Source organism: Opisthorchis viverrini (genome assembly GCF_000715545.1).
Source record: "Opisthorchis viverrini unplaced genomic scaffold opera_v5_267, whole genome shotgun sequence".
Taxonomy (NCBI): domain Eukaryota; kingdom Metazoa; phylum Platyhelminthes; class Trematoda; order Opisthorchiida; family Opisthorchiidae; genus Opisthorchis; species Opisthorchis viverrini.
This window is the reverse complement of record NW_008751924.1, coordinates 203,239-229,745: the sequence shown is the minus strand read 5'-3', so window position 1 is coordinate 229,745 and position 26,507 is coordinate 203,239. Positions and strand designations below refer to the sequence as shown.

The following is a 26,507-nucleotide window of genomic DNA, read 5'->3' as shown; positions in this document are numbered from 1 at the left end:
CATTGCTATCCATGAACCCGATCTCCCTACTCAGTTTTGTCAACCACTTTACCTAGTCAGAGTACAAACAGTTCTGTGGTTGATTGAGCCTCCTGCTGAGCACTAAGATGTTCAAAATTGACGTCTAAAGTATCTCTGCGTTTCATCGCTCACAAAAACTACAGGGGATGGACTCTATTGCGTACAAGGTGGCAACCATTTTTAGTCCTGAATGAAGCTTCCAGAACCAGTCAACCAATCGCATGACCTTACGGTGGTAAGAAAACGCAACAAGTCTTGGTTTCGATGATATCATACAACATATTAATCGCGCTAACGACACGTGAATTGTGGCGATGACGAAATAACTCAACATTGTCTTATTTCTTAAATTCTCGACCAAACTAAAGGCTACTAGTAATGCTTCTGCTTCTTGCCTAGTAAATAAAGTGCGAGTATGAGAAATGCACTCATTTCTAAACAATTTGGATTTTACGAGAGACTCACCTGGAATCAAGCTGAATCTCTCGTTTGTGATGTTTCCAGGAAACTGAATGTGCTGCACCAGGCCGCCTCGTGTTTCAGTTGCTACGATATTTGAGATTCGCGACGCATGTATATTCTTAATGCACTACTCATTTGGTTAAGTGCAACAGCAAAAGGTTCAAAAGCCTTGTTTGTCAAGGACAATAAAGTGAATGAGTGGTGGAGGGAGTTTAGGTATCCAGAAGAGACATCACTCGGTGAGTAAGGTAGATGTTAGGGTCGAGATAGGCTGAACAACACTTTTATCCGTGTTGGGCATCATCAACAGGAAGGGTTTCACGAAAATCTACGGTGATTCAAACACCTAGCCTCTCGGTTGGTAGATCAACATTATGATACTCGGAGTTTAGGTGCACACTGCTGACAATTCACAAGACTGAAACGGTTGTATAGGATTTCCAAGCTGTTCAGGATAGAGTTGCTTTGCTGCAGGACATTCCGAAGCCTCACATTCTCGGAATAACATGCAGCAAAATACAGTATGACAGTGCATAATGTTCAAGGAGGCGTTAGAATAAAACGATGGCATTAAGTAAACTGTTTACACCTGTTGGTTGAAAAGCCTAATAATCAATATTCTCCTATTTGGAAAGTATGTTTCCAGATTTGGAGTTCCGCAATGGATTTATATGTGCAGTCAAGAATGACAACTCGTTAGAGGATCCTTGAATGAAGAAAACCACATATTTGGAACGGTGGCTTTCCAAAGGACACATAAACAAGCGAAGTTGAATTGGATCTCAAGGGGAAAATCTACTCAGGGAAAGATTTTTCGACTTCACTAGATGGACTGAATTCTCCCCTTGTACGAAGAGGCCTTTTGATTGTCGGAGGGCCAGTAAAACATGGTTTCAACACAAAAGGACGTATAGTTAAATCATAAGGTGCACACCGATTTGATTCCATACGGAACATGAGGATTCAGGCTACTGTGGACCAGCAATCACGCCAAAGCCTGCTTCTTTGAGCTTGATCACGCTACAAACGTACATCCGATTGGCACTTATGAACACGAACTATGGCTTGAGACTCATCCGATATCCTGAATTTCTTGATTTTCCTCAACTAGCTGAGATTCAAATGTGCCGGTTATATACCGAGATTTACTCGTATATTCCCTGCTTAATTAAGTTGAATTCTCTGATGGATCATTAGCTTTTCGCGTCAGGTCGTCCCTTAAACGACAGGCTTCCGGTGGCTGATAGGAGAATATGTTTATCACCAGGTCCCATCTCACAAGACCATCGATAAGAAAACCCAAGACACAACTTATCTGCCAACTAGGTAACTGACATGCAAATGCAAAAGTGTACATTCTATGCAACATTGACAAAATTATCAAGCGTAAAATCCCGCCGTCAGTCAGTGCGCTTTATGTGCACTTTTGCGTTAACCAGCCAGTAAAACTGCATTCTGTGTACACACTTACGGTACGTTGCTCCTGTTTCGGTATGTCTGCTTTACCAGCTGGCAGTAAGTCTCATTGCTGAGCCCTGGATGCTTGGACACCAGCTGAAAGATAAACGGGGTTGATATGCAAATGAAACAATGGGAGAAACTTTCGAAATAATTAACGGGAAACAGCGAAAAAATTTCTGTTCATGGAGCCAGAAGTTCATATTGAATGATTTATTAGAGAGAACCTGTATCCTGGTCTCTACGATGACGGTTAGAAATCGTGAATTACTCTGTGGGTTTTCTCTTGTAGAAGTTCTGCCAACTCAGGTGAGGTAATGATTCTGCTCGCTTGCCGCAACTCTTACTGAAAAATGAAATCTATTAACGGGAACAGCGAAAAAATTTCTGTTCATGGAGCCAGAAGTTCATATTGAATGATTTATTAGAGAGAACCTGTATCCTGGTCTCTACGATGACGGTTAGAAATCGTGAATTACTCTGTGGGTTTTCTCTTGTAGAAGTTCTGCCAACTCAGGTGAGGTAATGATTCTGCTCGCTTGCCGCAACTCTTACTGAAAAATGAAATCTTAAACGACAAGTGAATATGCTCCGCCCTTATGCTGTTCATTGCACAACACTTCCAGTTTTGAGCTTAGTGTTTAGCAAATCCGTATAACATTTTGTTAGGAAGGATTTATGAACACTCCTTTCTAAGTCGTTCATCAAAACGCGACTCAAGTAAGCACTACTGTGTGGTACAAGATATAAAATTCACCAGCGGAACCCACAGAGAAGGACTACTTCCCTGGAGCGAACTAAGACAATGGACCGCTCTTTTCTGCATGGATTGACTTCATCTACTGGAAATCTCACCTGAACTTTCCGAATCTCTATTAACTATTTGATAACTTTGTTTCCTGGTAATGAAGGCAGAAAACATTCCGGTATCTGTGAGTAGTTGTTGGAGTAAATCTGGTTCTGAGGTAATCGCGTCACAACTGGCCAAAACTGGTTATCATCAATAAGGAACATGCTTTGAATTTCCATATCGAGTTTTCCTGAGGTGACTTATATTGGTACCGTTCAGACCATTTTACAGATAGCAGGTTTCAACGGAATCTGGCTACCGGACCCAAAAATGCCATTGAGTGTGAGTCGGAATACGAGCAAACGTCTCACAAACACCAGTTCGCTTCTGTAATTCATTCACCTTTGTTCAACTTTCTTCATCTTGTCACAAATGTACTGTTAAATTTGTCTAAATATACAGGCGATCTATATTCTGTCACACACCAGCTTGTGATATGCTAGTAAATAGGAGCGATCGATAAAGGTGAGCATTTTCGCTACCTTAGTTATTTTCAAATTTTTTTACTAAAAAGGGTTTACTACGCAACATATTTCACAAAGCCCGGAATCAGTGCATTTGGGTGTTCGAAATTCATTGACGCCTGGCGCATGTGAAAATCAAGCAACTGGACAACAAATAGTAATCGCGGGACGTGGCTGTTGATTCCCAAATGAGAGGCTTGAGAAACACTTGGAATGTCTGTACATGATTTTAAATGGAAGCAGTCTAGTCGTTGCCTAGCTAAGACCTACACAGAAACCGTCGCAAATTGCGTGGCTTTAATTCCGCTGGTATTACTGTCCCGATTCCGTACACCATGATGTAACATGCTATAGAATGTTGGAAATCTAAGCAACACGAACTGATAAAGGATTGGATTCCTTTGAATTCTTGAAACCCGAGTAGCTTAGCAATCCGCCAGTGACCAATTCATCGAGTAAGTACCTTTTGAGGATGATCACAGTAACGGGAGTGAATAAACAGGAGTTATAGTGCGACTGCTATACAATTATACCTCACAAGAAATAACAAGTGATTTCTGACTTCTGATCAGAGAGGAAAGCTTAACGGGAAACCTCTGTTTTGACTCACATCGTCAGTAATACCTCCTTTGAGTGGTCTCTTTTGGAGAGGAATACTATAAATAATCTATCCTACTGAGCTTGGACGAGTACAAAGCTTCCTTTAACAGTTACTATGCAAAGACAATTTGGAATAGTCGTTTTTTGACAATGTTCAATGGAATGGGTCATTCGCTCACTTCCACAAGACTCCTGAATATTCTGTAAGACGGGGAGGTAGATTTTTCCTCCCCGCAAAATTGTAGGATATCTGTGTAGAGAACATGAAGATGAAAAGTTCAGATCAACAATGCGCTTATTATGTAACAGTGTAAATGCCGGGTTACAGAAAATCAGTAAATTTGGTAGATACTTTATAAGGTGCCAAGCGAGGTAAGCGAGTTAGCGCAAGTGTTAAAATGCGACACCGAGGTTTGTATAAAATAACGTCATGATAGGCCTCACAAAGATTGTGTGGAGAATGCGATAATTCGCGCGACGGTCGCGACCGTGGATCTTAGATGTGAATATGAGCATTATAGTTTGTCGATTCAGACTTAAGGTAGACGGGTGCAAAATAAGAGCTAATTAACGGCGTGGGATTGTCTGACGGGACATGGGTTGAATGGTGAATGAAGCGAATACGATAAAGCCAGTGGTGACAGTGCGTTAGCGTTACGTTACAGGAGATCGCACCAAACTGCTGCAGCATATGTGGGCACCGCTCCCTCACCCGTCTTTAGAAATCATCGGAGTGGAGGGCTTTTATGCAACGAGTAAAAGATGACCGGTTACCCACATGAGAAAGTTTTCTTGGCTTCGACAGAATCCAAAGCATTTTGATGCGGTAGCATAGGCTGAAAAGATTCCGTAGTTGGCTGCCAACTTAGTTGGTCCAAGAGGTTACTCCTTCAGTGAAGAACACAGAACAGCGTAACACGAAACTGATACTGGATGGAAAGAATGATTGATAATACTATTCTCAACATTGATACGCTTACGGATGGAGACCTAAGAGTCAGCCGATGTAATCATAATATGACAGTAAGGTGACTTCCAAGTATCCCTATCGAACTTTTTCTTCTAGGCTTCTGCTCCTTTTCCCCGTTGCTGAAGCAGGAAGTCAACTAAATTTGTGAGATGTAAAGAAAGCCGGTTTTGATGATTCGTTTTTGTGGTTGTCTCAAAAGTTCATTGTCTGTCGTCTTCACTCAGCTCTGGAAGGCTGTAACAAACCCCTTTTAATGTTTAAATGGACTAATTTTTACCCACTCCCTGAAGCAATCTGCAGAATTTGTGCGAATAAGTTTTACAGAAACCTTATTTTGTATTCTACATCCAGGCGATTTTTATGGCGGTTCAGTTGTTGTGTCTCCGAACCAAAGGATTATTCATGCCATTATACGTTTTCTCCTGATTTATCACTGTTCTTGCATCGCCTTATCCTTTGATATTATCGAGGGAAATACCTGTTTTGTGCTGAATAACATTATTGTAAGGGTGTTTCTATACTCTCTACTTCAACTTCATAGGTTGAATCCGGCTTCCACTGGGATTTCCGGGAATTTCTCACCTGTTCTCCTTATGCTGTTTTGTTTGGCACGTGTAAGAGTTTCAGCTAAGACTACATAAATAGCTATACGGTAAATCCAGTGTAACACAGTGATTCCCCGCAAGGTTACTTGTCATTGTTCAAACATTTCATCCCACTATCTCTCTTCCAAACAGCAAACCAGGTTCGTAGCTTATAACAATTTGCCTCGTTTTTTAACTTCTCCGTAAAGCTATGAAAAAGAATAGACAAGAAATTCATCCATTCGTACATTTATTTCTCCATTCCTTATGCGGCTTATTCATTGTGTATTCACTGAATCTCTGGGTCTGAATAAACCGTTAATCACAAGGCCTTAGTAAATCAGATGCATGTTCGATCACTTTAGTAGAATACGTTCCTCTGATGCTGGTGTTGGTTTCGGCGTCTCGGATTCTGGTTAAGTTCGCTCATTTAACGCATATGGCTGGATGGCACTTCTGCTTCTATGCGTACTTTAGACAAAACTTCTGTAGAGTGTGAAGGCACTTACTTGTTTGCGAAATTCTCCTCAGCAAACGGGATTAATGGATGCTCTTCGTTGCTGGGTTCTGGTGCGTGACGGATGGGAGGAGTTAATCTGGAGCTAATTGTGGTCCCTTTCGGGGATCTTGCTGCTGGTACACTTTGTACCCGCTTCCGACTGTCTGCCACGCGTTGGTAATCTGGTGAGACTGATTCACCTGACACTGTTAGGGACTTTCTACGCCGACCTATATTTAGCTGTCTGAGTTTATGGTCTGGAGTCGAATTTGCCGTCGGTCTTGTGGGGGCCACAGGAGGTTTATGTGGGAACGGTGGATTGCACTTCAAGGGGCTTTGTGGGCTTGTTAGTGTTGGTGTAGGGGTTTCCCTAGGACCGAAAGCTGCCGTCAAAAGAGGAGGGCTGCATGCATACCGGAACCCGACTTCTGGGGTGCATCTTGTCAAGCCTCCGTCGGACAACAAGGAGGATGTTCTTCCCCCAACTGCAGAAGAAAACGATACGAGTCAAATGAATCTGAGTGGAAGAAGTTAGCAGTATTGGATATAAACCGCCAGTAAACTGGGTTTGTTAAACGGGGCTGTTTGCAATTTCCGGAGTGGCTATCCTTCACAAGAGACCAATTTTATTAGATCGCTTTAGATAGTGTGCCACAATAAACCTTCTAAAGGCAGATCTGAGGTTCTTGGAAAACACAAACCTGAAAGTTCTTTACTGCTTTGATTTTTCCAAACAAAATGTGCTGCAAAACCATAATGTTCCTTGTTGGGCGGAGGAGGGTTATCGTCTTCCGATTTTTGGCTCGCATTAAGTAATCCACCCCCAGGTAATGTGAAAACGGATGATTACAACGTTCCAGTATCATTACAAAGTAATAGTCTATAGCTAAAAACATTTAGATGATAGCTGTGTGTACAGCTGACAGTGACTTTGTAAGCCAGGTATAATTGGCCAACTCATTAGCATCTATGTATTTGTATTCGGTTCATACGTCAGCTAAACATAGTCCACTGAGATTATATAATGCTAATTAGCACTTTATCCCCTAGTACAGTCCAAGTGAAATAACCAGACAAGGAAACATTGTTCTTTGCGTGCAGAACCGTTACCACTTGATGAATATTGTTCATCTTGTCCATGAAAAATTCCTTCCTACTGTAGGATCACTGTTTCCAGTGATTAGTGTAGACTGTAGACTATAGAATGCTGTAAACTGTGGATTCCGATACTATATAGTGGGAGAAAAGGCATCTTGGGATTCAGTGTGTTGGAGACACTATAACGCAGCGGTGTTTCACACAGTGAGGCTTAATAAATGTCTTATGGATGTGTTACCTGAAAGTGATATGTGTTTGTGCACACCGCGGTAAGATGCATTTGATCATCTGACAACCCCATTCCCTAATGTGTTCTTCAAAACCAAGGTCGGAAGAGAAAATGCAAATACAACTGTGATAAATACAACCTTTACATTAGCTGATCAGTATCCGAAATCACAAGACACTGATGAAAAGCACTGCAGCCATCATAGGTTCTACATCAAGTTGCCAGAAAATAACGAAAAAACAAACAAACACGTAGCGTAACCTTCTGCATGCCCGGCACCGACAGCATGAACCAAGTGAATCCTTATATGATAACTGAAGTTGGAGCAGATAACTTTTTTCAGACTTGGGTTGTTAAGGCTATACCCCAAATGGTGCGATATCCTTCCCTACCTACCACAGAGTTACAAGGGTGAAGAGGCTACTGATTTTCTACAGACAAAGATTGAACATGATTGCAGTATGTAATAATTCTACTGAACCTGAACACCAGAGCACCGCATATATCTCATTATATAAAGAGCTTCCAGCAATTTGGATTTTGGTATTACTACACCACTGCACCACCATTATTTCCTTTGTGGTTCATATGTGAGCTCAATCATCTGGGAAAAGACAATACTCGTTCAACACAAGTGAAATACTTCGATCTACAAACATGCAGATGCATCTTGATTAACCAACAGTGTCTTCTATTATCACCTGTCGAAGGTCACTGAGTTTCTGAAAATAAGCTGCGGTATATTTCTGAAAACATTTCAAGTCTATGGACATTCTGTTGCCCAGGTGCCTAATATTGAGATGCTTGTTATTTGTCACCTTCCTAAAAGCGACATGTCAGCACCCCTTGTAGTCTTTTTTCTTTCGGGTGCACTACTCTGTCCTTAAACCAACCACGAATTAGTCGAGCTTACATAAAAGCACTGTCAGAATGGACGTCCCGCCGTGGGTCATTTGGCAGTAGCAACATAGCCGTAAAAGTTTAAATCAATCACATCACCTTTGTCTACTACCGAGAATTACGTCCTTCGTTAGCTCCTTTTTTAGCGTTCCTCTGGATGGCCACTGATTAACGGTTTGATTGTATTACCAAAGGTGCGCCTCTCATCCTCAATATTGGGTATGTAAATACTACCCGCTTGCTGTAAGGTTTCAAGTTCCCTTGCATGGCGAGGTTAAAAGTTCACTGTCAATAAATTCCGCGATTTTTCCAATACCACAGTATAACGCTAAGAGCCACCGGTCAGTATCCATATTGTGCACAATTGAATGTGTTGCCAAAGTAAACATTCTTTTTCGTAATGCGATCAAGTTTTCCTCTCACTCCCAAACTTACGTGCTGTGCGCAACTCTCGCTTCTCAGCCGCTTCTTTCAGACGTTTCATCTAAAATTAGACAAAATTCGGTACATTTTTGCAACAACAACTTCAACCTGCAAAAATAACGCCAATTTAATGCAATGATAATGCAATGATCAAGATGAACAGAAATTAAATCAGTGAGACTTCACCTCGACACCTCTATGCTCATGGGTACTTCCAATGCGACGTGCGTCAGCCGATCCCCTGTGAACCTTCGTTAAGGTTGTGACTAAAGCTGGGCGTACAAGGCCTGAATTACATTAAAACTTTTCGATGCACAAGCACTTTTACACAGCAGCGTGTTTTGTCCCAAGTACTACGCCTATGCCCAGTAGCATCTGAAAAACCAGGGTACTTGGGGATGTCCTACTCATTGAAAGTGACCCTCCATATCATGTTTTTTCTAAAGAACAAATCTCTTCAGGCAAACCGCTACTTCTCGGAACATAAATGGAAGAGCTACCATTTGAAATCTGGCTCAAACGGCTTCTTTTGAAAATGAAATCTTAAATATTATTCACAATATTCAGATATAAAATACCCTCACCTCTTCTTCGTATTCTTTCACGAATGATTTAATCAGATCTGAAATTTTATCCGCCTGTAAAGAGAAGAAGGTCGTGTAACCAATCAACACTGGCAGACATGGTTCATTTACGTAGTTATTGGATTATTTATTGCATTATAGCCATGGCCCTTAATGAGTGTTTTTTCAGGTTTCTCTTTCTCCATACAACTCAACTGATTCAACGCTGACTAACCGATTAGTATGCCGCCCCCAACGTCTGGCTATATCTCTACAGTCACCGATTTTCCGGTCACAAAATCCGGCAATAGGAACTAGGCGCATGGTTTGTAGTTGTGGAAATTGACTGGGCTGTGACACAGGCAGACTTAAGCTCTGCCTTTTAACAGACACTATATTTCGTTCTAGTGATCTTGATCTTGTATACATGGCCAATCATCGCTCAGGTATATCCAAGTGTGACCTGAAACAACCATGTACATTCATCGAAGAGCTTTAGCATGTGTTTCAGATTCACCTATGGGACGCAAGCCGATGCTGACGTTGATGAACGGGTCACTTGTATTTGAGAGGCATGAAACTACGTTTCCATAATAAGCAATTTAAAATATTAACTGAGGGCTGCGTCTCGGATGTTCAGAATACGTTTTGAAACCAGGAGAGTGTGCCATACGGTATGGAACATAGCGGTTGGTACTCAGGGAGGAATGATAATCTTTCTTGAATACTACTTTTGGATTACGATGGGTGGATTCAAATTAAACGAAATACACATCTGTTTTACTCAGAGTCAAATTCCTGACACTCAAATAAGTCCACTTCGTTTCCGAAGGGTTTGGTGTGACTGGCGGATTTCGTTGGTCTTTTTCGGCTTGTGAATGCTACGACAATCTAGCTGAGTGGGCAAGGGGAGGGTGGCTGAGAATAAGTGTAATTCAGATCTATGCTACTTGTGATGATCCCTCTTTCTGATGCCGCACACCAACACGTGCCAGCCCAGCTAATCCAAAACCGTCCTTCACACGCTTGCCTTTTACTCTATTGTCACTAGGCTGCTCGGCGATTTCCACCGCTTCGGCCATCAGTCTCTGTAGCATGGATCGTAGTCCTCGCCCCGGAACCTCAACATTTTCTAAATCTATTTTGTGTTCCGTGTCCAGTGCATGCTTTGCCATTGCTGAGCGCTGAAGGAATATCTCCTGAATCAGTTCCAAACTTTTTTTCATGTTACTAAAATTATCTAAGGTCACTTTTCTCAGGCCCTATGAAATTTGTACTGAGATTGCCACAAGCTCACAGTGACTATCACTCTAAGTGTTCCTCAAAAGCCAATATCATAGTGCACAAGTCACATGCATGGATTTATTGCATTGTGACTGCTAACTTATCGCTTTTCTCATCTTTTTGGCGTGAATAAATGCTTCAAAATACGTAATTCGAATGTGGAGCTCACGTGAAAGATGTACTGGGCTGACGTCATCAAATGCACTAAGCTGTGAAGAATGAAGCACAGAATCGTTTGTAAGCTACTGTCTTGCCAGGCCAAAGTATTTCTTTAACTTCCCCCACGTATTTTAATCCGAATAATTATCATTGAAATTCGCCCTTACCAGTGTATAAAACTTTGCGTCAGCTGAATTTATAATGGGTTGTATTGACGCTAGAGAATAGTATACAATGAGGTTTTCTACACTAACAGAGTTGACAGAAACTAAAAACACTACTTGGACAATGAACTTTCCTACCTTCCGTGTTCCCTCAGACCTTACTGTTAAAAAAACCAATCACGAAGTAAGTGTAAGACACTGATTAAAGCAGTTCCAGATAAGGGCACAAACACGCCGGCTGCTAGCATGGCACTCAACAAAAAAACCTCATAATGTCATCAAAAGAAATGCCATTTTCCAGCCCATGAAAAGCTAATGTGGTTTTGTGAGCTTCAAAAATTCTGAACTGATTTACCCCTCTATTGCCAGTGAAATACTGTGCAAAAGGCCACTTGGAATATCTGCCGATGATTTGTATTTGTAAATTTTTCAGGGATTCACCTGATATTCGGGTAGCCTTTCCACGCGCGCTCACACTTTGTAGTGAGGATGGGCTCATCCTCCAAAAACACGTGGATGGTAATATTCAGATGGCAGGCTTACATTGGATTCTTAGTCTTTAATACACCAGTGTTGGAGAGTAGCTGGATGGGTTAAACAAATGATGACAAAACGTTAAACTGCCGTGTCTGGATTTAAACGATTCACTGCAAAAAGCTTAGCAAATACTACATTTCTGAGCTACTGTACAGCATCTTTGATATATTTCTTTCGTATTCAGCAACACAGGTTACTTCGTTCGTTCATTTTACACAGCAATCATAATTAACACGACTCACCATATCCGTATAGATTCGATATTCTTTTTCTGTGCTCGTCAAAATGAGCAGATTACTCAAATTCTTGAGTGATGTTTCCCTTTGAGAGGGAAATTTTAGGTGAATGGCTAAACCAGCAGTTTTTTCGTCCTGTGTTGTATCTCCCGTTCGCCATCCTAACATGGTCGCCATTCGACTTGTTTCAACCTTCTTTATCTCCCCCAGGGTCACACTGGCTTGAATATCGAAATCACGAGAATCTGAGCACTGATAGACCAAACGCACACCATGGTGGCTGAGTACCAACCAGTGACACTGAGAAGCGGAGATGGGACCGCCCAAAACCTACAAAATTTATACTGGACAGAGTTAGTTTGAATAGTACACGTTTCTCGGACACAGTTTTCCCCCACAAAGTTAATATTACAAAAATACTGATTTTCTAAGTGCAGAGGTTTATTACACTTTTTAACCAACATGTCAACCAGTCTCTTGGCCAACTTAAAATAAATGTGATATGACTAGGCGCTTTGAAACTGTATGCGGTCCAGCGACCTGGTCAGACTGACGTGTTTACCACAGTCACAGGGGCCATCTGGATCTAAAACCATACCGTCCACAAGGGAGACGACACACCCGTCCATAAGCATATTGTTTACCAGCGAAGTGTGCTTTCAATGCCGAATTATTTTGTCGACAATTATTTGTCCTTCGGCTCAAACACTCCAGAAGTCCATGCGGATTGTTTTTCACTGGATCTTAGTTGACCGAGAAGCAAGCAAATCGTGAGTAACTGTAGCTGTAGCGTCTAATTAATTTAACACTCTTCTCCAAACACGTCGTGTGCACTGGAAATTTTCGGTCGAACGGTGCATTAAAAAACTGCCTCACTTGTTACCCAGTAGGGTAAATTTTTAAGACGAATTATGGTATATTCTCCTTCTACAAGTGATTCATCTGCACTCTTCTCTCAGAGAATCCACATCTCTTGATGTCATCCGGGACGGTAACCAACCAAAGGTTTAACACATCAGATGAGTAACGTTTGGGAAGATTACTGTGCAACTTTGCGTTTTTGTGAGACGTCTTGCTGGTGAACCTGGTGAATGATATTTACACAGGTGAGTAGACATTTATGCTTCGTCTTACATGATGAAAACAAGGTTACTAATTGCTTTGTCCACATAACGCAAACGGAATAACAGACAACCTTGGAAGAGATTTCGTTCTGCATCATCACCTACCGCAAGAGCGATGTATCAGATAGACTGCCATGTTTCCTCGATAAACAGTACTCAAATCAAGCTAACATAAAATCAGGTTTGGATCCCGTCGATCCAGCTGATTAGCTGAGATGTTATTTTTTGTAACAACAATGGAAAAAATTGCTCTAAAAATAGCACACAATCACAAATGATTTGGCGACTGATACTGGAATCAATTATAAATAGAATAAAGTAGGTGTAAATTTATTTTCACCATAAAAAACTAGGAAAGTGTGGTGAGGATGCGCAGAAGTTTATATTCTAGAAAAATGTATGGATGAATCTTTGGTCAGATAATTTCTGTATTGTGCTATACCAAATTCTATTCCGAAATTACGATTACTTGATCCTATTACTACTTGACGGAAGAATTTGACGAACGTCATAAACAAAAGATTCATCTGGGTTCGAAGTGAGTCACCTGTTAAAACCGGTTTGGTATGCGAATGAATGTATAAGTCGAGTTTTGTGAATTCTGAGTGCAAGCAAAACATAAGCTTGACGGAATTCTGGAGACTGCGGCTACCTAATGAGTCCAAAGAATAGTGAAACTGGTCGTGGGATGTTGAAGAGTTTTCAGGAAGTTTATCGGTGGTCCACTACGTCTATATAGCGTTTAATGTCCTAATGCAAGGTTCTTTACTCTGAATCTGGACTCAATGTTTAGAGTGGCAAGTTTACCGTAACCAGGAGGTGAACTCACTTATATGCATACAACACTAGTTCGTTGGACCACTATAATTGGCTAAAATTAACCAGAAAGTGACACAGGACTGTTTGACTACATCCGTTCAACTGAGTCATTCTTTGGATGATATGGGATTGGCACAAACGGTGCTACGGTAAACGAGTGACTAAGCCGTCACACTAGTATGACTGTATCTAAATTTCTTTTTGAGCTACGATCACGCGCACGTGTGTGGAGATTGGTTGCATCATTCTCATTCCCTCATCATTCTCACGCCTGGAAAACTTTGCGATATTCGTTCATTCACCCCAGGTTTACTTGTCTCTCTATTCTATGGTCGCTTAGTTGGTTCACTCGATTGACGGATGTATGTATCCAGGCGCTTTATCTATACAATTTGTTGGCGCTATTTATAAGACGTTCATGATCCGGGTTTTTTAGACAGTCTATCAACCATTACGGCCATACTTGTCAATGTGGTCAGGATGTTGTCTGTCCTTTGGTTTCAAAAGGACAAATTCAATATTGCGTTCAGACACATGGACTTTCCTGTGAGTTCCGCAGGTGCTCTATCCTACCATCTCAGAGTAAACCGAACAGGACATCCGCAACCAAACATGGGTAGCCAGTAGAACTTTCTCACTTTGAATTTGACCATCGTCGACATGTATGGCTTTTCATTTGTCTTCTCTCATGCTCCGGGTGCAAAGATGAGATCAGACGGATTGTCAGTATAAACTATATCGCAAGTATGCGTTACGACTCGCCCATAGTTTCCGATGAGTATCGGATATTTTAACAAAGTGCTTAACTGTTTCAGAAATCCGAAATTCTTTATTTGTTACAAGTGTGAATTAGAATAACGTCGGGACCGTCTATGACCTTCCTCAGACCATTTTTAATGCAAATTAAGCCGCTACTTCACGGAAATCGGTATTCATAAGCTTTCTTAAACGCTGACATCCCACAACCGGCTTCATAATTCTTAGGTTTCATCAGTTCACAGTTCAACCTTAGGGCTTAGTCTAAATGTTGTTTCTTCTTACCATCCGCTGATGCATTACTGATGGGCAAAACGACATTATAACTGGGTTTTGCATTATTGGTGGCCGAACAGGATTCCAACGGCGTTTTTTGTAATCAGCAGAACCGACTGATACATAATATTATATCTTGACTTTCCGCATAGGCACAGGAAGTTCAAAACATAGCGTCACTAGAAGTGTACCGGACTTGAGGTTGGGTAAAACGTGAATGGCTGTTTGTTGGTGTTGTGTCGCGTAATCAACCAGCCGCATTAGGAATTGTGCAAACATAAAAGGAAATCTATCCACAGGGCCTGTAATCGACAATGAGTGTTACCGTCGATTCATTATGTCAACAAAGGGGTGAACGCCGTCAGTTGAAAACATCAGTCTTGCATAATACAGAATTTCGTGATATTTTTCTGTTAAGAGTCATAAACAAACCAATCCCAACCGTTTGATTCCATGAAAGCTGTATTCGATGATTTTCGATTGTCGTTACTATCGTAGTAGACTGAGTTTGCGATCGATTTTAATGAGGTCACATTAAGCTGATACTTTTGTCTTCAAAAGGTAATCGTGGTGAAATAAGTGCGACCATAACAAGTTACGGAACCCGTCTCCCAAAATAGACAATATTTAGTCGGCAGTGCAACAAACCAACATTCTATCATTACTAGGTTCTTATCGACGGCGCTTTGTTTAGCAAAAAGGTTCAAAACAGAGCTAAACTCACCACAACAGGAAAAAACCGGCCAAAATACAGAGGGAAATTGAGGGAGGCAATCACAACGTTCTTCTTTATCTCCAGTGGGGTTTGGTTTACGTATTCCACAACAGAAGAACATAATCGGTTGCCTGAATTTTTAAAGTAGGAGGGGGATATGGCAGGAAGGAAGCGGCTGTTTTATAGTAAAGAATGAGATGTGAAAACTTCGCAAGATTATGACCGAATGAAAGGCGGTGGGCACGAGTTCCCCGGAAATTACATATGAAAGCTCTATCGACTAAATTCACCGGCCCACGTGATCGCACCAGAAAAGTCGATGATCGTGCATCAGTCTGATAATTCTGCCTACCATAGTGACCGATAACGGAGGATTGCGTTGAGTGGACATTAATAAGGGGTTTAGATAATTTGTCATCCGTCTAGTGGCAACAGTCATCCCACATTTGTTTATAATTTCCTCCCCATCCGCTACATATGAATCACGTACGCCCCTGATTTCAAAAATGCCGACGACCGGTATGTTGATGTGGACTATGGACTAATTGTGCTGGGGGACAGGGAAATGTACATTGCAATGCAAAGTGAATGGAAGAAAATGAATCCGATTATTGTTCCCTTGTTGAACAGCTGCCTGTTAAGGAGGTAGGGCCTTATCCCAAATGGTGAGAAACTTTTACGAAAGAAAACTGACATTCCAAGCCGCTGACTTTCAAGTAAACTCGAAACTGCCGTCAATAGGTCAAACTCTCTATACCACGAGTCAGGCGAGGTGTACACCGCTTCTAAGCTGCTCAAAATCGATTTTTATATATCTTCATTCAAGGTCCTTTGGATTTATTGAGAGATTTCTTGAACTATGCTAATACGGAGATCTGTGTAGTCATTTTGTCCAACTTACTCTCCATTTGAAATACTTTTCAATCACCAGGCTGCATCCTTGGTGTCCAACAATTCTCGGTCTATGACCGATCCTAGAGTAAGCAAGATAGTATTCTTACATAGTTGAAGTACACATCAAAATAAAAATGAGTTTCAGTATTGTCTTGTCAATTGGATTCTAACATCTACCTAGCTTTTTCGCTGTGAACATAAGAACTGGCATCCACTCATCTGCATTTACCATTCATGCTGATGGGTGTACTTATTCTAACACAGTGCCAGCACTGGAGTACTACTGAAAACCACAGCAGACACCATCCAAGCCATATTGAATTCGAGCTGTCTGTTATACAGAACCAGGAGCAAACTGAATGTGAACCCTTTCGTGAACATATCCCAAGCCAGAAGAAATAAAACCACCTTAAAGATTGACAGAAATCAGAACGGTCTGTGTCCTTCAATTGGTAACCTTGAACACGGTAAAATATTTATTCAGGATCGCGTCGATTATCGGAGCGCAGCTGTCACCCGATAGAATACCTAAGAGCTTGTTACGTTGGCCATTAGAACGCAGACTCCATTAAACGAATACAGAGATTTCATAACGTTTTGCTGACTAAATGTGTGCAATGTTCATGGAAGTTTGTGGTACCGGACACTTATTACAGGGCTTGGATATACATTCACCTGTTTACCCTACTGGGGGGAATGCCAGTGGACCTCGATTTTATTATCAGTCCTTTTTCGCAAACTGGTCTTAAACAAAAACGATGTAGAGCTGACCTTTACTTGAAAATTCTTAAGGTATCGTCAGAAGACTTCAAAGAAGCTCTGGTTTTCGACGACGAACAGGAATTAATTGCCGCGTCAACAGGGGTAGTTGTAATGTCAATGAAAAAGTTTGTGTTCATCTGGGCCTCCCGTTACTGTCGCGTTAATTTTCAAATGGGCATTAAACACCAGAAGTGGTGTGTGTACTTCCAAGGAGTTGACGACTACGGACTTCCATATCCAAATACAAAACTGATTGAAGAATAATAAGACCATTTAAAAGGGGTTAATTTTTTTATCGAGGATGCAGAAAATTTGTAGCCCCTTCAACCCAGACAAACCGGCTTGCAGTAAATTCAACATGTTTCTTCTACCTAGTACTCACTTACCGATCATCTCCATCACTGCTTTCCTTTCGTGCTGCCGTAGCCGTTGGTTGATGGGATTGAAGAGATCCGTGATGATCTGGGCGAACACCATGTTTAAGACAATTGTTGTTCGGATGCGCTCACACGGTGTGATAAACTTGGCAGGGGAAAGGAATTGAGAATGGATAAGGATGAAACATGCCTAAAATGGAAAATATACCTTCTGGTCTTTGCACAACAGAAAATGCGCAACGACTGGTTGTTTATAAATATCCTTCGTGACGATTTTTGTGTGAATATTAGACTGTCTGTTGCGGTGTTCAGACGTTCAAACTACTCAGCACCTACTTTGCACGCCCATTATCTCTACTGTTTTTCCGCTTATCACAAATCACAAAGTGCTAACCCTCTATAGGGTGCATATATGTTTTATCTCACCGCCCGTCCAGTATCCATTGTTAATTGATTCCGATTAACTTCACGTTGCCGGTACACTCCGTTTTGCCTTATCATAACCTGTATGGTCTACATAGCTACTCAACCCTCCGTCAGTGTCATTCGTGTAGCTGATAGCCCTGTAATACCGACAAACACACATGCCACTGGGAGGTGTTATACTGTTCACGCCATGAATAATCCACGATAGCTCTAAACTTTGGGCGTTCTGAACATATTATTCGTTTGATTTTCTGCACCAGTATTGATTGCTACACCCATTCAACCATCTACTATTCGTCTGAAATCTGCTCATTTGCCCGGTGCATTACCTTCACTTAGTAAGGAAGGTTAACAATTAAAATGAAATTGCATTTTGGTCATTGACTCTTCTAAGTTAGCTGCTGACCCCATCTTTAAATGCTTTACATGTGCAAATTTATCAACAAGGGTGTGAAAAAGTACTCCCGGAACCTTACTCGCATGGTTTACAGATCCCACATACAGCCTTATTGTCCTCGATGACTTTGGAATTACTGCTCCTAACGTTGGAAACACATGAACTATGCTACTGAAATGCACAACTCTGTGTTGAGTGAAACAACCGAAGGAGATTACTGATGCTAAAGCTGCCGGCTAAAGAGCCTGTCGCTAGTCGTTTACTTTCGTCGTGATCCTTTTAAAGTGCTTCATAAGTCAGGAAGTAGTTTCCTGTTCCCTTTTAGCCTTGGAAACCATGGGATAGTAGGAAATTAAAATGCTGAGTTGTGTGGTCATGAAGTTGACCAAGTGACCAGTGACACGAACCGCTATCATCCTCGTAGTCATAGATCGTCAGAGACGGATTTAACTTCTCAGTTTGGATATTTTGAGCACATTCAAGTGTTTGGCGCTGATCCACAGGCACATATTCATAGGGCAGGATCCTTGCATCCGGCCGAAGTAAGTGAGAAGTAGGGATCGGCATGGACGACAGGGAAAATGGCAATCAGCATCTAAAGCCAAGTGTTCATTATTTGCGCCCCTAGGAATCGAAACTTGTGCCTCTCTATTGGAAGTTAGTATACCCGTAGCAGATATCTCCCTATCAGTGTTGGCCAGGTGCAGTTTTTCTGGAAGCATTCCATTCCATTTCATAACCAAATAGCCTTTGGGATAGAGCGATCTCATTTTTACGAAGATCATTGTCAATTCGAAGGACTTCCGCATGTGGGGCGACACATTAGCTTCTTGTTCTACTACGCAATTGGGTGTTTTGCTGAAACAAACGTTTACCGGACAGATAAGAGCTTACTGTCGGGGATCTTACAAAAGGAAGTCGCAGTCATAATCGAATATTACAGTGTTCCATTGATTTGTCAACTAAGCTAAGGTTTTTGTGAATTAGTGTCACTTTGTAGGGCCAGTAAAGAGCAACCTTTCAAGGAAGATCATCCACGTCAATAGAGTAAGGGTCATTGTTGCTCGTTACTTACCATTTACAAAGCACAGTCCCCTATGCAGCCGTGATTTTTTGATTATGTCGCCCGTCACGCTTAGCACTGATTGTACGTCTACTATTGAATTCAGCGGAAATTGCCCCCAGAGTCTGTATCATAATTCACTTGGTGGAAAGTCGATAGGATAACATTTCCTCATGGCTAGTTCATTGTTACTTATTTTTAAGACAGTTTCATTTGTACGTGGTGATGCGGTGGCACAACCGTTTATGGATAATAAACAGTCAGCTATCAGCCATTTTAATCCAGCACCGCGCGGGGGAACTCGGGGCGTCATCCGACTCACCCTCCGCTTTTGGTAGAACGGGCTAAAATTTTGATTGCACAACTAGTTCCTCACCGTAGTTCTGTGTTGTGAGCCCAAAGGCGCAGTAGTTTTGCATGTCGTAAATCTGATCAGTATGCCCGACGCCATACAATACCGATATGCGGACGACCAATCACGGGTGACTGACTCGCAAAGACCAGGATACTACTGTTGGGTTGAGTGCCTATTACCATGCAATATATATATATATATGCATCCAAAACCGCAGAAAGAAGACTTCATTACGGAAGGATACAAACGCCATTTAAGGACAAATGTCTTAGAAGCAGATAACTACCCAGAGAATAGTTACTATGACCTAAAAATGCAAAAGATAACATCATCCGTGTGCTTGGAAGCGCTAGTATTTTGCTCTTTGTTGCATGTGGGCTGCTTACCTCTTTGCGCACACGTATTATCCAGTCATTGTGTTCGTATGTAAAATATCTCATTCCGTGTGGCACAGCAGACGATGATTTCCTTGTACCCCCAAAATCTTGTGGGGACCCTGATTCAACTGGATCACGTGCAATCCTTCCACTTGCGGCAATTTCTTCGGGCGATCGAGACCTTGGAAGTGATCCACCTTCCATTCGCCATTGGCGTTCCTTACGATTACTTGCTCGGCGGAGACAAGAGGCGGATTTTGATACGCTATTGAAACGTTTGAGTGCCATATTTCGTACCGCCTTATTCCAGCTACTGACTGAATGCGGTGTAGCTGACCGGGTTGAAGATGTTTTAGGTCCTTCTAATGAAGGCTAAAAAACGGATACGGGTAAGAAAGCAACCTCAAGACGCAACTTATAAGAGTAGGTAATATTACTCACAAACCTCACAATTTGACGTCCAACAATCAAGCAGGTTTCTTAATTTTCTGAGTTTTGCAACACACGTGCCAACAAAAACAAACAAGGAATTGTCCACTGACAGGATCTAGTTCATAATATCAAGGTTCCAACAAGGCTTCTGCAGGTCGCCAATTGAATTTGAATCAGCAAGCTACTGGAACAACAGCTGGTTGTTTCACTTTGACCACGTCTCAACAACGCTATGGCTGAAACCACAGAATGGCGGATTATTTGGTCCAGGATTCCCACAAGGTACAGGAGTAAACTAAATATGCCTGGCGGCTACGCGTTTATTTGGATGACATTTCCTTTGACATTGCTTTGAAGTACCTATGCACTCTTAACACCATTTTGGTAAACGTCAAGTTTCAAACCGTCAGGAACCACTGTTTTAGACGTGGGATAATTTCAGTGCTCTTCACTAAGCATAAATTTACAAAACCTTACTGTAGGCAAAGAGGATTAAACTGTGATATGCCTGTTGGATATGTACAGCACTAGCGACGTAATAATGGAGAAATATTATAATGCACTTATTATGTACATTCGAAGCTTATAGCGAACAGCTAAGTATATCCTTTCTGCGGTTAGTGGAACTATGGTGACTCCCATTGGGTAATAAGAACGTTGGGGAATATTAGAGATCAACCTGTATCCCGAGGCATTATCAACATATGAAACACAACGATCAGCTGATCTTTAGGCGAAAGCGCATCAGTGGGTCTGTTCGATGAGCGGTAAATCGGAGACCCGAGGGATAGCCAGGTACTGCCCCTTGAACCATTACAATAGTAGAGTATGCGGTTAACATCAAACGCGCCACAACCTGATAAACTATGCATAGGAACACAGACAGCTTCTTCGGGTGTAAGCAGACATAGCAGTACTTTAACAGAACTTCATAGTGGTGCCATTTCATACAGACATTTTCTGAGCCGCCATGAGGGTTTGGTTGAAATAATAATAATCTCGCACGAAACACATTTGCTTGCACACTAATTCGGTTTTACGCGAGACCAAACTGAATCTAGCTTGATTACTCGTTTGCGATGTACTTCTTCAAGGTTATTTCAACTTTCCATTCAAAGGATAATCGAGATATTGTAATATGTTTTCTTGACAGAACGTGCTCCTTATAAGGTGGCTGAAGACATTTTGAAGTCCGATGACTCGCTTATTCCTCCTTGCGGCCGACTAGGTAGCCACGGTCTTAGAGTTTCTATCAAATTTATGCTCTAATTGAAACCAACTTATATACACAATTCATCGTAAATTATACAGTCAGCTGCATTAGGTCGAATTTTCCTTTAGTAATAGGTTAGTTTTCAAATGAGCTTATTACAAGTATCGCACCGGACACAAGAACATGAGGTTGACCGAAAAAGGGGAGCTAGGGGAATTCGCCTACCTGGTAAGCCTCAAGCAGGGTAAAAACATTCGCGGTCTGTCGAAGTTTTTCACCGACCTTATGTGCAGTATGTTTCATCCAGAAACATTCACTGTTTCACTTGTAATAAATCGATTGTACTTTCTATTAAGTAACTCCTAGGGAACGACAGTCTTACCTGTTAAAATTTTCATTCAGCTCAGGTTAACCTAAACTCTCTAGATTAGTGTGGAAAAAGAGAGTTTGTAGTGCGATCAATCTGCTTTAAGCTGCCCGTATATGGTGAAAAAATAAAAACGACGTCAAAAAATTTTGGAATATCCAAAATTAGAATAAAATTTAATCGAAAGACAAACTAAATGGTCTGAACAGCAAGCCGTTTGCTGATGACTCTGATACAGAGTAACTTCAGATGCCGTTTGAATCTGCGTTACTTGCAGATTCGCATTGTTATAACCATTGAAACCAGCCTCTAAAATTGATTTTGTCCTGTGTATTGAGACTAGGTGCACCTAAATTGCGGTCAGCAAAGTGATATATAATGAACTACAATAGACCGAAATGAGATTGATAAACCAGTACGCCCTAGGTATTACAAATGGAGAACCATCATTGGATGAACGTTCAATAGTTATGCCTTAAGACGTTTGCGTTGCGAAGACCGATTCTCAAACCCCATAGACCTTCTTACTACTCAAAGCATGCGTTTTCGAATGCAATTGTATTGTTTCCCACCACTTTCAGTTTATCCTGGCAGACTTACGGACTTAAAATTGTAATGTTTAACAAAAATAAGAATCTAGAAATTACAAAGCAGTTGGTGTGCATGTGGTCTTGGTAGCTATAGGATCAGGCGTTCAACCTTTCTACATCCACTCGATGGGGGGTGATAATCTGATCTATTCAGGATGTGGCTCTAGATTTACTGTTTAAAAGTGTTCTTGGTTGGCTGCAGAAAGGTCAGTTATGCATCACAGGGATAGAATTATGCAGCGTTTAGTTTTGGTTGACCCACTCACTCACCGTATCTTCCATTCCGTGGATAGCATTGGCCAACGTAGCCGGATCCAAGTTCATGCGTGGAATGCCTCGAGCGAATCCATTACTAGATGGGGGCCGCCAAGACTCCTGGACTGGGATGCTGTCGAAATTTATGAAAAAACAGCCGATGATACTTTGGCGAATGCACAGGGTAGTATCCCTAGTTGTTACGTAGCTTACGGAAAATCTGATGACGTATTTTCAAATAGAGAACACTGCAGTGAAACAGTGAAGCAGGTTAGACTATGAGGCCAGCGAATTTTGGCGGAATCCTAGATCGTTCAAATTTCGGCAAAGATAAGTTAAAAAAAACTAGTTGATAACTATGAGTAGGAAATCAAAGTAGGCCAGTGAACACAGTCATTGCGACCAGAAGTGCTGTGAAATGCTTCCGATTTTATGAACTAGAGAAGGGGAAATGAAAGGCCTGCAAGCTTAGGAAAGGAGATCAGGAGGGTACAGGACAAAGACCCCGATTATGTCGAAAACTAATAAGAGTAAAACGTCTTCAAGCGGAAGATTGTGACATAATGTAACAACGGTGTAAAAATACTTGGACTGTATAAAATAGTATTTCAAGCAATTGTGATTTGTTCACAATTACGTTACTTGTAAGCAAACACGCCTGTGCGAATAAGCCGCAGAAAAATGCAACTCACTCTCCTCTGAGTCTGAATGGAACCCCTAGAGGCAAGTGCACATTGTCCTAGTGGTTATTAATAACCAGAGAGACACCCTCCAATGAAGATGTGAATACCGGCCCATGACATCCTGTCGGAAGGTGTGCAGCTGCTTCCATCATTTTGTTATCACATCAACATAAGGCACATCTTGAACCGTTTTGCAGGTGATGTTTTTTGGAGAACAAGCAGTTAAAACATGAGACACTTTGAAAATGCTGTGTGGGTTTTAGCTTTCTGGCTATAAACTTACATACATACATACATACATACATACATACATACATACATACATACATACATACATACATACATACATACATACATACATACATACATACATACATACATACATACATACATACATACATACATACATACATACATACATACATACATACATACATACATACATACATACATACATACATACATACATACATACATACATACATACATACATACATACATACATACATACATACATACATACATACATACATACATACATACATACATACATACATACATACATACATACATACATACATACATACATACATACATACATACATACATACATACATACATACATACATACATACATACATACATACATACATACATACATACATACATACATACATACATACATACATACATACATACATACATACATACATACATACATACATACATACATACATACATACATACAGTCATCTCGGCATCTACGTGGAACGCAAAGTAAACGAAGAAGCATATTTTCCGAAGAATTAGGCGCATGCCATGGTTCAACTGTCAGGTTTCACGTTTATCTTGATGCAGTTACTTAGTGTGCCACATCTAAGTTTTATGGGTGAACTGAAGATACCACCAAAAATGAAGGGGACGGTAACATGATGAGAAGTCTGAGCCTAACAACGGTCACTCAGGCTGTACATGGGTCTTTCAAACTACGAATGCGAAGAATCCAAATAACCACCGGAATAATCAGATTTGTTCTAGTCTAGAGTGCAGCAGCTTACAAAGTAAATTCATCTATCATATTCAATGTGACTAACACCAAAGCTCATTCTCGAAGCCAAATTTCACATACCTGTCCGATTCATCTGTCACTAGATTATTCTTCACTTTACTCTCAGGGTTCGTAGGAAAAGTGGGAAAGACGTGATCCGGTAGAATGTAATTCAGATTGCACCACTCAGATGGCAGTTCAAACGAACTAAACACATCCATCACGTAGGAGTGACCTGGGACATCTAACAAATAGTCTGGTGTATAAAAGCTCACTGTCCAACCGGTGAGTGCATGCACTGATCGAGTTCTATGAGAGAAAAAGAGCAACGCGAGAGGATACGATGAGTATATGTATCATCTTTTGTTAGTATAAATCAGCACGAACAGAATGTGGTTTGTGATCATTTTCGATCGGACATACACCTGGATAGATTGATAGTCCAAGACTAATATGGGCAGACAACTATAACTTTATATATATATATATATACATATGTATGGAGTGGAGGAGGTTTTGATGCACAAGGATCGAATTCTTTTCGTTCTTTATTGGCCAGTCTAATTTAGGTTCTACCACCCTTTTTATTCACGTGTCCTGTATATGATTACTACGTCCACTGAATGACTTATACGAACTAGTGGATGCAGGTGAAACAACCCTAATAACTCCTGTTAAAATATACTATTCTGGTAGGCCAACACATCTGGAAAATGATCACATAATCGTTGCCAGCGATAACAGTTTTGAAGCTTGGTGTTCGAGTGCCTTACAGCTGTGAAACACTGCGAGAAACCATACTGTGACCAGAAAAAATTTTTTTCTCGCACAGTGACGTCCAGCTATTCAAAACGCATTGGTAAGAATTACTAAACCGAACCGTTGGATCCGGGCGGCCTTAAAATGAAAAGTTAAAGTTGACTTGGCAGGAACAAACGCCATAGCTGGGGGCTGACTTGATTGAGCGAAATCCCGCTTACCGCACGGAGTGCCATTGAGCGAAATCCCGCTTACCGCACGGAGGTCGATCCAGATATTTCAACAAAACCTACCCACTGACAATTCGGACCAGATATTTCTGGGTATCTCTACGGTAGAAACGTCTGACTTGTTGTGGGTCACAGAAGTAGTTTATGTCTGACAATGACGAATACAAAAAGTTAAAACAATGTGTTTAACGAACCAGTTGTGATTCTGGTGCATAGGTGTGATGGAGAGAAAACGTGATTTTTAGTACATTGGGTGGATTAAATATCCTTCAGGAAGTCGGCGGCTAGGGGTTGACCCATGTGTATCCTCATAGGCAAGCTACATGTACTTGGGTTTTTAACTCAGAAGAATCGTTATTTCGTATCGGGATGTTTTCACAGGAAATATAGATTAACGTTCTGTCTGAAATGCTCTCTTTAGATAACTGTTTGTCTAGAAAGGAATTTCGACTTTCTTTTCATTCTCACGTTACTCCTCAATTTCATGCCTCTTATTACTGTTGGTTAAACTTCCGTCTCCACTTGTCTCCACGAAGAGGCTGGCAAAAGTGTGGAGTGACTGAGCATTCTTTTTTGAGTATAGTAATTGATTATTAATTTCCGAATTTCGCTAACTGATCGTGGCTTCGAGCACTAACCAAACAAGTGGCGGCGAATGAAATACACTAAATGGACATTTGTGAGAGCGGAACAGTTTTCAGAAGCAGGCAGTCGACGCAACGATAACAATGAAGTGATGTGGACACAGAAAAGAAAACTGTTACTACAGGTAGAAGAATGAGTTTACTTTTCACCGCACATCGGTCAAATGTGATACATATATATCCATGTCTATGTTTAACAAGAAACAAAACTGATCAATTCTGTCTGATTAGTGTAGAGTCACCACCAGACGATACGCGGACAGGATTCTCCAAGTTGCCTGGATTGCCGAAGGAACGTGCGTGAATATTAGTGTGCTGACTGTTCACCGGAAACTCTAAAATCCTCTCCGCTCAAACAGACAACTATGTGTGAATTGTTACGAGAATATATATATATATATATATATATATATATATATCTTTACAAAACCAGTGACCTCGCAG

The 26,507-nt window shown here is 41.2% G+C and overlaps 1 protein-coding gene across 1 annotated transcript in view; it reads right to left on the bottom strand.

Annotated features, from left to right (window-relative positions):
* T265_09283 (hypothetical protein) overlaps positions 1-26,507 on the bottom strand; it is a gene marked incomplete at both ends in the record, with an annotated part of 108,599 nt that overhangs the window by 18,290 nt on the left and 63,802 nt on the right. The window contains 12 exons of the mRNA XM_009175311.1: positions 1,955-2,037; positions 4,035-4,105; positions 4,634-4,743; positions 5,919-6,393; positions 8,571-8,619; positions 9,143-9,196; positions 10,159-10,361; positions 11,504-11,831; positions 15,201-15,322; positions 17,234-17,414; positions 19,852-20,214; positions 22,715-22,832. Coding sequence (XP_009173575.1) covers positions 1,955-2,037; positions 4,035-4,105; positions 4,634-4,743; positions 5,919-6,393; positions 8,571-8,619; positions 9,143-9,196; positions 10,159-10,361; positions 11,504-11,831; positions 15,201-15,322; positions 17,234-17,414; positions 19,852-20,214; positions 22,715-22,832 — 2,157 coding nt within the window. The remainder of the gene's footprint in view (positions 1-1,954; positions 2,038-4,034; positions 4,106-4,633; positions 4,744-5,918; positions 6,394-8,570; positions 8,620-9,142; positions 9,197-10,158; positions 10,362-11,503; positions 11,832-15,200; positions 15,323-17,233; positions 17,415-19,851; positions 20,215-22,714; positions 22,833-26,507) is intronic.